The 14,229-nt window shown below is 39.5% G+C and overlaps 1 protein-coding gene across 1 annotated transcript; it reads left to right on the top strand.

Moving 5' to 3' along the window:
• Positions 1-3,613: 3,613 nt before the first annotated feature.
• LOC306800067 (uncharacterized protein C8orf88) lies at positions 3,614-11,596 on the top strand. Its single transcript, XM_079301865.1, has 5 exons — positions 3,614-3,725; positions 4,533-4,609; positions 6,180-6,264; positions 9,583-9,689; positions 11,315-11,596. The coding sequence occupies exons 1-5, from the start codon at positions 3,638-3,640 to the stop codon at positions 11,351-11,353; spliced, it is 396 nt and encodes a 131-aa protein (XP_079157991.1). The 5' UTR covers positions 3,614-3,637; the 3' UTR covers positions 11,354-11,596.
• The last annotated feature ends 2,633 nt before the right edge of the window (positions 11,597-14,229 follow it).

Genomic DNA, 14,229 nt, shown 5'->3' with positions numbered 1-14,229 from the left:
TGATGCCATTACAATATGTCAAGAAGGGTAGTGTCAATCTTGTGCAAATCTGGTTTGCAGCAGATGACACACTTCTGTCAAAAAGCACAACTGCCCCACGAAAAAACATAACTTTATTTTAGCTGCCCATTGACTTTCCCATCAGTAACAGTTCTGGAGTAACAGCCAGAGGCATTTAATATTTATGGGCACTTACATATTAATAATTTATAATTAGTTCTTATGTAGCTAAGGGAATGGTTGATGGGAGACCAACTGTTTTACATGACAGTCTTGTGAGAATGGATGATGGGTCAGAAGAAACAGGACATGTCTGAGTATAGACTAATTCACTTGGGAGAAATTACTTTAAATCAGACCTTAAACAGCAGCAAATGGGTTAGTGAGTATGCAGATGTGCCTGCTGCATCAGTGTCTGCAAAGAGAAGGCTGATAGCACATCATGCATGAACAGTTCAGGAAACCAAATGGAAGATGATGTGTTAGGAGAGAAGGCTGTACGAGTGTGACATCTCTGTAATAGCCACTCTTTCAGGGACAGTAATCCTCTCTGAATACCTAAGTTAATAAAATTCAGAGACTGCAGCAAAGCAGAGCCAATATGCTTGATGGAAACAGTAAAACAGGCTTTGTAAACTAGCCAGGACTATAAATCTTAACATTGGATATTAATAATTAATTATTTGTTATCTATGTGATTATGTACTTGGTGTTACCTTCCTATTCTGAACTTCTGGAGTTCTTAGTAGGTGATATGAAATATATATGTTTTAAAAAGTCAGTAAAAACTTAAGGACTTTTAATTAATATTGTATACTTAGTAAGGTGACGTCCAGCAAACTAACAACAGGCAACTGTAATGTGCTCCTCTGGGAGTTAGCAGGGTGTGTTCATTGATACTGTCGATTACATGTTGTGAGCAAAATATGAGGAAAAATCTGAATTTTCAAACCATACAGGATGCCATCACTTCCGTAACTGAGAAGCCAGAGGCTGTTCTCTGGTCCCTCCTGCCCGGTGCCACGGGGCAGATTGCTGAGGGAAGTTTCCCAATTCGCTGTCAGCTTTCCAAGGCCTGCGAACTGCCCTTTTCCTTCTCGCTAAGGTTAGCTGTAGAGGCCTCACAGTTGTGTTCAAAAGTCACTTATTTCTCCCATTTTCCGCTGTAAGGCCCTGACGGAACACGCCTCACTTTGTGGGACAGGGGAGGACACCACCTTTATCCGTGCCCAGACCCTCTCAGGACTAACCCCAGAGGGAGCCGGGCAGCAGCGCCTCATCTCGCCTGTGCCGCTCCTTGGCAGGGCCTCGTGGGGCAGCTCAGGTGCGGGAAGGTGCGGGAAGGTGCGGGAAGGTGCGGGAAGGTGCAGGAATGTGCGGGAGGCGGGGGAGAGGCGGGGAGAGCTGCGGGAAGCGGCGGCGGCCCCGCGGAGCCCCGGCCGCGCCCGGCCCGCGGCGCGACGTTGAACGGCCCCGCCCGGCACGCGGCCGCCGCGCGAAGGCCGCCCCGCCCGGCCGCGCTGAGGGACCGAGCGGGCTCAGCACCAGGGGCGGCCGCATCGCGGGGCACGGGCGCTGCCGGCGCCGGAGGTGGGCTGGGCAGCCCCGGCCCGGGGCAGGCGGCGGGCGAGGGGCCGGGCGGCGGAGGGAGGCTTCGTTTCCTGAGGGGTTCCCAGTGCGGTGCCGTTTCGGGCCAGGGGGACGGTCAGTTTCGGGTTACTCGTGGGGATTTTCCAGGAAAGTAGCGTCAAATCTCCTTCACGCATTTAAGAAAGAGCCTTCCAAACACTTGAAGATGGGCTCTTGGAAGATGGCTGCTGTCAATGTCCAGCTTGTTAAGATACTAAAAAAAAAAAAAAAAAAAAGCTGTGTTCTAGAGAGCTGCTTCTAGGCCTGTTTGCCGGTACCAGGCTTCCCTTCAGCTGGGCAGGTCTCCAGTGGGAATGGCCCCAGAGGAGCAGGGTGGCCTCGGAAGAGGGGATTTTTGGGATGCCACCCCACTGCAGTAGCCTCTCATGGAAGCAGTTTATTTCTCAGCTATTAAAACGCATCTTTCTCCACTTTCCTTGGTACTGGTCAGAATGAGCACTGTTATCTGAGGAAGCTGGGCTGGGTAACTTTCTGAGATCTTTATTCTAGAGTCTTCCTAGGGCAGGGTGAGGGAAGAGCGGCAAAATGTGTTGGTTGCTGTCACCACACGACTTGTTTTTATTGTCAGAACACTACAAAAAATAGAGGTGTGCTGCATTCTAGGAGCTATCCAGCCTCTTAAACAGGGTTTCCTGTTTTAAAAAAAGTGTGCATATAATTTGTCATCAAGGCATGAAAGAAAACTTGCTTGCTTGTTGGTTTTTTTCACTCTTTTGATGTGAATGTGTATTATTACTGCATCGCTTTCTGTGGAAATTCACTGTCTAGGATTAATGTGATTTATACAAGCATTCCTAATCTGGGTAATATAAGTCATTCATATATGTAGTCTTAGTTAATTCAGCTGCAGGAATTTTCATTGCTTCTTTTTACTACAGCTTTGAATTATTCCTGTTTTAATATGAGCGGTAGGAAAATCAGAGAATCAAAGCAAAATTTCTTTTCCTAACTTTAGTTAAATTCCAATTCAGACAGTAACCATCAAACTGTTGGTTTCTAGACCTGGGTGGGCTCAAACTTCATGTGTTGGAAAATTCTTACTTGACTATGTTAGAAATGTTCAAAAAATTATAATGTAGTAAATTCTCAGATGATTTTTAGTTTTCTTCCTATAACACAGAGACCAACTAAAGTTGGGTATGATACTGGGTCTAATAGCCCAGCTTCTCTTTTCCTGTTTCATACCAAAACTGGATGATGTAGTTGTAGCTCTTGTATTCATGATTATTTCTTTGGATTTTTTTGCTATAACAATTATTCCCTTGTACGTAAACTTTCTTAGAGAAAAAAAATTGCTGTGGTGGTTGTTCTTTCTAGTATTCTTTTTCTCTAAAAATAGCTGAAATTCCTTCAAATCAAAAAATCTCCCAGTTGACGAAAGAGATGGGAATGAGGGGATACTACAAATGAACATTTTCCAACTTTTTGCTCACTTAAAGTATGAGATTTTTCATCCCAGCACCACCTTAGCAGTTTTTGATGCTTCTCTGGTAGCTAAACTGAGTGAGAAGATACGAAACTGTTAATTTAACTAAAATAGCTATTAAAAATCAGCCCTGTAAGTTTATATGGATTTGTAAGGAACTCTTGTGCAGACAACAGATTGATAAGGGGCATGCTGATAGTAATTGATTAAAAACACATTGAACTTAAAATGTTAGAAACCCCCTTATTTCTATCATATCCCCATCTCTTTTCTCCAAATGTATAGACATACAGGGAAAGAATCTTCTTGATAAGAAGCTAGGGTAGCTCACTTGGAAGGAAAAATGAGAGAAGTGTCTGATTCTGTCTTTATGCAGATTTTATCCAGCATGTTCAATCATGTAAAAAAAATTTATGCATCAGACCTTTCTGCTTTTTCCTGTCCAGATATAATATTGCCTTGTCAAATACAACTAACAAGGAGTAGGTAGATTGCTCTTCTTGCTTAACATCCATGTGTGAAACTGAATGCTAATGATTTCAGCTGCTTTTTTGAAGTGCGATGTTTCAAAATGTTACAGAAGCAAAAAAGTTTATTGGTAAATCTCTTCAGCCAGCACGACCTGTGCATCAACTGTCTTCTAAACAAGGTGAGTAGCATGGCTAAGGTGCAGTTCACTTTGGTAAAGTTTGGGTTATGTTTTGGGAAGTAACAAGGATGTGTAAAGTGTCTCGTTTTGTTTTCTTTTAAGATTACTTTGTTAAACTACAGTGAGTAAATACCTTGCTGTGTGTTCATCTTAGTCTTTCATCTCTAGGATAAAATCTGAATTTAAACTCTATTAGGTTTATGCAGAGCTCTTTGGTACTGCTCTTCTAACTTGACATCTGAAATGTAGCTTCAGAAAACTGGATCTGGCTTCTCTGTTAAATTTAGATTTCTTGGGGTAGCTGACTCCCACTATTGAAAACATTAAATACACATAATTTGATGGATTATTTAGGTTGCATTGCAACTACAGTATACTGCACAGAATTGTTCTTTTCACACAATTTGTTCACACAAATTCAAAACAAAAACCCAAAAACTTCAAGAAAAAAAATCATGCGGTATTTATGTCTGTTGTGAATCTTTTGGTTTAGATTTTAAACTTCTATAGATTAAAGCCTAGATATTGCAGTGTTACAGTTGTTGTTGTTGTTATTAAGTTAGAAATTTTTGGTAGCCAGAAAATAATCAGCTGTAGTGTTGTGGACTGAAGCTAAGTGCCATCATAAATTTTTACTTTGTATAAAATTTATGAAAGAAACAGAAAAGGAGTCCTGTGGTGATGTAGTTGTGAATAAATGCCCATATAGTCTCTGAGCAGCAAGGAATATTCTTGGGGCATTTATTCACAAAATAATACTGAGGAGTCTGTTGAAATTATTATTTCTTAATGTTTTGTGCTCACCAGCATCACCCATTGCTTTAAACATTCGGACTGAATTGCCCAGCAGCACTGAAGTATGTTTGCAGAGTAAGGTTAACTGGGTGAGTATTGAGCAAATACATAATTATTTATAAACTGGAGGTCAGCTGATCTGTTATGTAACCAAATGAAAACTATTTCCACCTTGGAGTGTCCTTGACTCTGAATGCTTTAAATCAGCCATGTTAGAACTGTTGAAAAGAATTGAGTTTCAGGAATGCCTTTCCCTGGTATTTGCACTCACTAAGAGCTGAAAAATGCAGCTTAGGAATTTAAGATTCTTACAAAAGTCTGTGTGGTATTTCTTTAGTCTTCATTGAATTTAAGCCAGCTCTTTTATACTTAGAGTGCATGTATTCTGTCTTCACTTATTATGTGTAAATAGTAAAATCAGATTTTTTTTGTTTTTAGCACATGCACAAATTCATTTGAGACAACAAACATCATAAAACTTTATGCTTTATTGCTAGAAGTGCTTGGCTTTGGACATGGTGCGAATATGTTTTTCAGACTTGAAATTAGTTGTAGCTGTTTGCTGGAAAATAAAATTGAAGTCTTCCAACTGGAATGCTTCATGTTTCATAGCCTGAATTTGACTTTCTGTTGATTCTGATTTGAATGTTTGTTCAGAGTGTTGATAGATGAGGATTTTTGTTGGAACAAATGCCTATTCCTTAATTTTTACTTTATTTTTCTTATAATTTTAGGAGAGTTTTAGTAATCCTTTATTGTATTAAGCTTCTTCAAGCTGCCTTTGACTTAAAAAAAAAAAAAAAGTCAAGGTCTTGGGAGCCTGTTTTTGATCTGACGTAGAGAAATGAACACTTACAGTGTCTCTTGATCAGTAATTACTGGGGAGAGCAAATTACTCCCTTTTAAATAAGCCTCTGGTCATCAGTGTTGTAATATTCAGTTTCATCAGTATTTATCTGCATGTAGCTGCATATTGCATTTGTTTGATATAGGTATAGATGTATTTTTTATATTTTTAACATCTTTAATGTAGTATATGGAAAAGAATTTCTTAATAATGCTTTTAACCGTGAACTGTTCCATGGGTACCCCAAATACCATCTGAATAGTGCCCCAGCAACCCTGCTTGATGAGCAGTTTTCAGTTCTTGCCCACTTCCCATCTGACTCAGAGTGGTATTAAGATTCCTCAAACCTGTAGAGTCTTTTCAGAGCTAAGACAAGCTCTTGAGAATAAACTACTTTTCAACTTTCCTAAACATTTTCTTCAAGGTTTCAGCAGTTGGAAGAGTCTTGGCATTATTCTGTAGATATTGGGTGTTGATGCTTATGAAGCAAACCTTTTTGCTAAGTGAGAGAATCCAAGTCCATCCTTTGGACTTAAGCAAAGTCCTTCCTGCTTTTATTATTCCCAAATGTAGCAGCCTGTGGCTGCATTCTAGGTGGGATAACGGAAAAGGAGGGGATAAATATGTTCTTTTTAAAAACTAGCAATAACACCTAAAATTCTGTGTAAAAATGACTCTCCATTATGTTAATCTGTATTGTTTTCTTGAACTATTTCCTTGTTGTATGTAATCAAGTAACATTCTACAGGTTCAAATTAAACTTGCTACAACTGTTACTTTTAACTAAGAAACAACTTTCCTTCCTATTTTAGTCATCTGAAATGACTGAAGTGAAGATCTTAACTCAAACTGTGATGCTCTGCCAACCAAAACAACATGAATCAGGAGCAAAAAAAGGTAAAATACTGCTTGGGGAGTTGTGTCAGGACTGTGTTTTCTGGATGGAGGACAACTGAACTTTGAAGTGATGTGGGCTGCACTTCATTTTTTCTGATCAGCCAGTGCACAGTTTGGAGAGCAATATGAAACTTTTCTGCTTTTCACATAACATTCTAGAGCAGGTATAAAAGTTGATCATAGCTGAGGTGGAAAACTTCCACTGGTAGAGTTGTTTGCATATAAGGATATAACTGTTTTAAAAGAAACCAAACAAACCCAGCAAAACAAACAAAAAAAACCCAAAAAGCTGCTACCAACTCCCTGAAAAAACACACTTCAAACATGAAAAAAATTTCTTCCCATAAACTCTTGGGTTTGTCTAGATTGCTTGTGTGTGTAGAAGTACAGATTTGAGTTTCATCCTTTAGTTGCAGGTCTCAGTTGTGGCATACCGACTATTGAATGTAATCAAGTTAAGAACTCAGCATTTTGGCTTCCTTGTCCTATTCTTACTATTGTGGTTCTGAAATAATAGTATTTGAGTGGTTAGATATGAATTAATTGTTTTTCTGATTAATCCTGAACGATTTGTTTTTGTGTCAGTGCTGTCCTTAAGGTTTGCTCCTTATGCTTTTCTCTCTGTACTGCCTGCCACTGTACTCACAGAGAGTTGGTAGTTTAACCAAATCACAATTTTGCTCCTTTTTTTTTCATTAAGGGGCAATCTCAGATTTCAAATGCATTCTCACAGTACTTCTCTTCCCTGCTTCCTGCCTGATTCTTCATTCTTAAATATGTCACAGAAACTGCATCAGTGACTCAGGTTAGGTCACCAATTTATTTAGACAATTTCTTTTGTCTGTGTCTGCCTGTGATCAGGCATTCATCTGTAGTTTCCAATCCTTAAGTAATCTGTGAAGATATAATTTGTTTTTTGCTCTTAGTATTCAAAGTTTGAAAGAATTCTTTTAAGTTTTAATGAGGCTTTCAAATTTTTATTAATCTGAGATTGCCATCTCTCAGGTTCTTGAGGATTAGTTCTGTCATTACAGACTTGAAAATAAGTCTTCCATGTATCTTCTTTCAAGCTCAGATTCATTTATTCTAGTTTTGGTCTTGATAAATAGAAGAGAGTTCTGTTTTTTTTTGCATGACAGACTTATCAAGTTCTATCTGTTTGGTGTCTTTCTGATCCTTTCTCATCAATTCTGCTTATGGTGGGTTGAGAATGTTTTGTTCTACAAGATCTTAAACAGCTTCTCATCAGATCCTGGTCTCTTGTCCAAGCCCTCATTTAGGATTGTTTTCAATGCCCTGGGATGCCTCCCTGAGTCTACTCCACAATTCTCCACACACTGTCAAAATTTTTCTCACACTTTCAAAGAGCTTTTGTTTGTTTGCTGATTGTTGTAATCTTTTCCTTCAGAGTTACATGACTTTAGAGGTCCTACTATTCACCTACTACTTACAAATAAATCTTTTGTTTTCTTCTTTTTTTTTTCCCTTGCAGACTAAAATTTCTTCTAGAACACTGTGTTCAGCTGTACTTTAGGTTCCAGATAACAATTTCCATTTGATATCTCTTCATTGGTACTATGCTTTCAATTATCTGTCTCAGCAGTTCTTAAGTGCAGCATGGGTTTCCCATGAGCCCACTTCTTGAGATTTTCCAGGTCTCTCTGGATGGTATCCTGCCCTTCAGGTGTGTCAACCACACCACTCAGCTTGCTGTTACCTGCAAGTTTGCTGAGGGTGCAGCTGATCCCACTGTCTGTCATTAATGAAGATACTCAGCAGTACTGATCCAAATGTGAAACCCTGAGGGATGCCACTCCTCACTCATTGAACTACATCCAGACATGACCACTGCTCGGGATCATAGATGGTTTGGGTTGTAGGGGACTAAAAGATGATCAAGGTCTAACCCCTGCCCTGGGTGGGGTCACTGCCACTCGACCATGTTACTCAAAGCCCCACCCAGCATGATGTTGAACACTCCCAGAGATGAGGCATCCATAACTTTTCCAGTACCTCACCATCCTCACAGTAAAGACTTCTGTTCTTCTGTCTAACCCAAACCTTCTGTCCCTCAGCTTAAGACCATTTCCCCTTTTCCTATCACTACATGCCTCTGAAAAGTCCCTCTCTAGCTTTCTTGTAGGCCCCCATTAGGTACTGGAAGGCTGCCCCAAAGTCCCCCCAGAGCCTTCTCTTCTCCAGGCTGAGCATCCCCAAGTATCTAAGCCTGTCTTCATAGGAGAGATGTTCCAGCCCTGTGATCAAGTCAGGGACTCTCCTCTGAACTTGTTCCAGTATGAGATCAGATGCAACTGTCCATATAGAAGTTGGCTGTCCATAAAGAAGGCTTTATAGAAGTCGTCATCTTCACAGGTTTTTATCAAGGGGAGGTAAAAGCAAGAGGTAAGTTTTGTATTCTTTAAACTGTTTTTTCAGTTACCCACACACCCTCCCTTAGGTTTACCAGTTACTGCATCATTTGTGTTCAAAGGCAGGAAAAAATTAGTGTCATGGTTGAGATCAGCTTGTCTTTTTTCAGCCTCCTACAGTCTGAGAAACAAAAACTGCTATCCGTCAGGTGACAGTGTAACAACCTTGCAGGAAGCCCATCATTCCTAAAGGAATAAGCTTCTTTGTCATCAAGGACCAGATATAAAAATTGTTTCTTCTTTGCCTCATCAATTTCTAGTCCTGTTTGAGAATATCTGCTCAAATATAGACATTGCTAGACATACTGTATCCAAAGCTATGCCATAGTACAGATAGTGCTTTAAACTTGAATGAGAAACCTACATGCTCTGACTCTTGTTGATTCAGCATGCCCCTCAAAAGTATTTCACTGCTATTAATCTGTTTGCCATGTTACATGCAGCAAATCATGACTTGTAGGTGTGTTGAAAAACTTATTAGCTCCAAGAAAAGAGACACTCCATTTTTGTTATCTGTCCCTCAGACATAGGTGCCACTTTGGAGTGAGTTATAAACAGATTTTCTTGTGGGTTTCAAGACCAGTTTGTGATGCTTCTATAATTAGAACAAGATACAGGGAGTCTGTCTGGTGTAAGGTTAGATTCAGCTTTTTTCTTTTGTGTGGGTTTACTGTGTCAGTTTGATACAATTAAAGTGAAATGCTCTGTAATTTACTTTAGATTTCCTTATTTAAGGTAAGACCTAAATTACTTCTGTTTTAAAAAGTGATTTTTATATTCCACATGCAGTATTTATACCATTCTATAAGTAACCAAATATTTTTTCTGAATTCCCAATCTTAATCCCTTAAACAAGAATGTTGAATTTAGTGATTTTGTATATTCACAGAAAGGATCCAATACAGCAGAGATTTCCTTCTGAAGCTTTCAAATGTTTCTCTCTCTCAGAAGAAACCAGAGTTTCTTCCTGATCACCCAATTGTACTTGAAAAGCCAGTAAGTGCATTTTTTTGTAGTAAGTGAAGTTACAAAATGGAAGTTTTGATAAGCCATTTGGCAGGAAACATTTTTCTTCAAACTGGCCTGTCAAATTGGTAAAACCTTCAAAGGACACATTGTGCAGTTCAGCACAACTTTTGTGTGTAACTTCTCTGATTGATAGTTGACATCTTACCCTGGGTAGTACCATGTAAAGGGAAAAGGTTTTTTATTTATTTCAGGAAAAAGATCAGATATGTTTCTATGTTTTCAAAATAAAAGAGGACTGTCTTGATAAATTTACAGCTTGGTACAGGTCTTAATCCATTGTTTGATTTCATGCATCAGTGTCCATTACAAAACCATTAATGAGCTCAATGCAGTTTGTGTTATCATTATTTTTAGTCTTTGGTTTTGGAGAAAAATCAATAGAAATTAAAGATGAATGTGAAGGATATGCATGTGTGCTACCTTAATATTTGTGATGAAATAATCTTCAAATTCTCCATATGCTAGGAGAAAATATCTACTGATTCACATTCCAGACCCCAAGTGTGGGAAAGTCTGTGTAAACATCATTTAAAATTAGGCTACATACTAGATAGCTTTTGGGACCACTGGGATGTAGTTCTGCTAGAGATAGGATTCCTGTTATGGGAAAGGATGTCCACATAATTACTGTGTTGGCCACATTTGGAGGCATTTTTAAACTTTTACAATTTCTGTCCTTTGAAAAAACAAAAATTATCTAATATATTACCATAATCAGCTTTCTCTGATCTTGCTTTTTATGTATTTCTATTCACCCTCAAGATGAAAGCTTTATTTGTTTGAAAACCTTCTTTCAGATTCAGAAGTCTCAGCTCTTTAATTTCCTAATGTTCCCCCCTCTCCCACCACCTGTTTCTAAGAGTGGCAAATTTTCATAGTCTATATGCTTTCAGATGTTTTACATTCCTAGGAAAAAAGGAGGCTCCCTACAGAAATCAATGAGATCACCTGGTTCAGCCAAAATTCCAGCCTGTTGACTGATCACATCATCTTTTTCTGCACAGAAACCAGAGGGATTGTAAATTAAATGAATGATGCTTAAAAGTGGGAGAAGGTGGCCTGCAAATAAATTTCTAATGACAAAACAGACAATCCTACAGTGTCAGTTTTGGTTTTCAACATTTTGCTGCTGAACTGAGTATTCAGACAGCTCATGCCTATCTTAAGACTTTCCTAATTTTGAATTTTTTAAGCCACTGCTGAAGTACGTGCCCATTTATGAGTAAAAGTTGTATTTTTAGATGAAGAAAACTTCCTAGAATGACTTGTACAAGGGAGATGCAGTTGTTACAGTTGGTGGACTGTGGACTGCATTTGTCCTGAAGGACACAGGGGTTTTTTTTTGAGATATGGGACTCAGGGCTACCAATACATTGCTCAGCATTTGAACAGATGTTACTCTGTTGACACACAATAGGAAAATTTTAGATTAATTTTTAATGATTAATGAAAATAGAACTGTTTGCCATAATAAAATAAAATTAAAATTGTGAAATGTACATGGAGCAGGAAAGAGTGACATGCAGACTGAAATGAAAACTTTAAGTGATCTGTTATAGCTGAAGTAATTTGAGGGTTGATTTGTCATACAGGTAAAGAACAAACCTTTCATTGACATCTGCAAGAAGTGACATGTTGTTTGGAAGATCTGACATCTGTCAATGAAGGAGCTACATTTGATGTAGGCCTTCAAGATTTTTGAAGGCGCTTGGGTGCCTGCAGATGGAAGTACGACCCTGTGAAACCTGTGAAAATGTCTGTTTCTTCCTGTAATTGCCTGAATGCTTTAAGAGACAAACCTTTAATTTGTAATACCTGAAATGGTAATATGATTAAAGTGAAAATAAATAATTTTACATATTGGTGTGGCAGAATTTTGTAATTGAATTGTTTGTGTTATGTAGCCATGTATTTTTCCTGACCATAAATTCTAAATAAATACTTGACTGGGACTTTTTGCTTGCTCCCAACTCTCTTCCTCAGAAGTAAAGATGTAACAACAAATACTTCCTGTGTCAAATCTCAGATGTCCTCTAGCTTTTGGGTTTTTTTTTTTTTTTGGCAAAACTTTGTTGGATTCTTCTTAATTTGAAATCATCTTGACATAAGATATAGCTTAATATTTTGTGGATATACATACCTTCTTTCAAGCTATGAAGTCTGTTACGTAATAGTTTCACTTACAAGAGAAATTTTCTCTCATCCTGATCAGAACAGGATTGCATTCCTTAAAGTTCTTTGTAGATAATTGTCCAGTGTTACTGGCTTTGAAAAGTGAAAGTAATGGGAAAAACTGAGGAAGAGGACAGATTTTATTCCATATGTATGTGCATATATACGTATGACCTGCTGCCACTTTTTTCACCCTTCCAGCACCTCATTGAAATGAAGTTCTAAAGCAGATTATTTTAAGAATTATTTTAATTTTTTTTTCCCAGTGGAAAAGAACAATGTTACAAACCTTAGTGTAGTATGCCATTTTTCACTTAAGGATTTTCCCTGTATCATGTTACTGTATTTCCTTTGATGGTAGGTCAGTAATGAAAAAAAACTCTATGGTATATGCTAGCCTAACATCTTGGGATAGGAAAAACAGCAGCCAGTTGTTCAGGAGGATGAGTAGATTCACTTTGATTAAGACAAAAACCTTTAAACTGATGTCATTTGTGAGGCTAATTTCAATGCCCTTTTAAAAATGGACAGATTGTAGCTGCATCACATCAATACAGGAAAGCCTTGGACTTCAGTGTTAAAAGCATTCACTTTCACTGGATTACTGGGAGAGAAAGGTGGAATTTATCAGTAATATGGGCCCATAAATTCAGATGTGCATCCCTCTCTGACATCCACATTTGTGTGGAGAACAAAGGCCTCGTGAAATTTATTGGCAGTTGCTTAAAGGTAAGCATCTGGTGTCATCCAAGACTCTCCTGGGATTCCAATCCACATGCTGCATGGGCCTGGCATGATAGAAAAGTGATAGACATCATTTTGCAATGATAGACAAACTCAGTAACACGTGTCATCCTCAGCAGGGAGCTGGAGAGCAGTTGGTGTCCTCTACAGTAACTCACGTGCACTCGGTGCCTTTGTTTAGGCAAATAACTGGCCTCAGAACTCTACTGATAAAATAGGAGCTAAATTGCCTTGGAACCTAAATACGATGTCTTTCTTAATCTTGAGCTCAGACCTTGTCATGATTTTTGAAATACAGGACCTTACTGCAATGAATACTGCTTGTTTGTAGTTGAATTTCCCCTTTCAATTGCATATGGTCATTTTTTTGAGGAGAAGGAATAAAACTAGACAAGAAGGTATTTTATTAAACATGGCTTTTAAGTTTCTTTTTGGGTTCTGTTTGTAACTTTAGGCTGATAAATGAATAGAGAGAGTGGTCATGTAGCATGTACAGCATGTCAGCCTGCTATGGAGGTGTGAGGTTACAGTGTTTGCTTGCCCATTCTTGGGCTGGAGGACACACCTCAGATACACCATGACTTGTTAGGGATTCAAGTGTTGCTACTTCCAGGTCTCACAGAATCGTGGAATATCCTCAGTTAGGAGAGACTCACGGGGATTGCTGAGGTCCAGCTCCTGGCCCTGCACAGGATATGCTTAGACTCACACCATGTGCCTGAGAGCATTGTCCAAGTGCTGCTTGAACAGTCAGGCTTGGTGCTGTTATCACTTCCCTGTTCCAGTATTCCACCACCTTCTGGGTAAAGAACCTTTTCTAAACGCCTCACCTCAATCTCCCCTCATACAGCTTGATGCCATTCCCTCAGGTCCTGTCACTGTTCACTAGAGAATGGATCAGTGCCTGCTTCTCCTCTTCTCCTCATGAGGAAGTTTTAGCTGCAGTGAGGTCTCCCCTCAGTCTCCTCCAGGCTGAACAGACCAAGTGACCTCAGCTGCTGCTCATATGGCTTCCCCTGTAGGCCCTTCACCATCCTCATGGCCCTGCTTTGGACACTCTTAAAATAGCTTTATATTTCTTTTATATTGTTGTGCCCAGAACTGCCCCCAGCACTGGAGCTGAGGCTGCCCCAGTGCAGGGCAGAGCAGGACAATCCCCTGCCCAACTGTTGATGCTGTGCCTGATGCCCACCAGGACAGGCTTGGCTCTCCTGGCTGCCAGGGCACTGCCAACTCATATTCAACCAGGACCCCCAGATCCCTGGATGTGAGGGCAGTCTGGCTGCAACATGTGTCACCCCACTGGTGACCAGCCTGATTGAGGTGACCTGGCTGACCTGGTGGGTATCCACTTCCTCCTCATTGTTCCATGTGCATCCCTAGCAAAGGTGCACACTGGTTGAAGAGGGTGATCTTCCCCATGGAGATGGTGCTGTTCATCAGTCAAGGGTATAAAGTAGCCCTACCCCCTGCTAGAACCATCCTCCAAACAAGCTCAAGATTGATGGCTATTTATGCTGTAACTGCAGTTATTCTAATTTTGAGTGACCTGCCAGAGATCTAAAGAAAATACTTTCTGAGTGGTCAGGAC

The sequence above is a fragment of the Erithacus rubecula genome, assembly GCF_903797595.1.
Source record: "Erithacus rubecula genome assembly, chromosome: 3".
In the NCBI taxonomy this organism is placed as follows: Eukaryota; Metazoa; Chordata; class Aves; order Passeriformes; family Muscicapidae; genus Erithacus; species Erithacus rubecula.
This window is presented reverse-complemented; position numbering and strand designations above follow the sequence as displayed.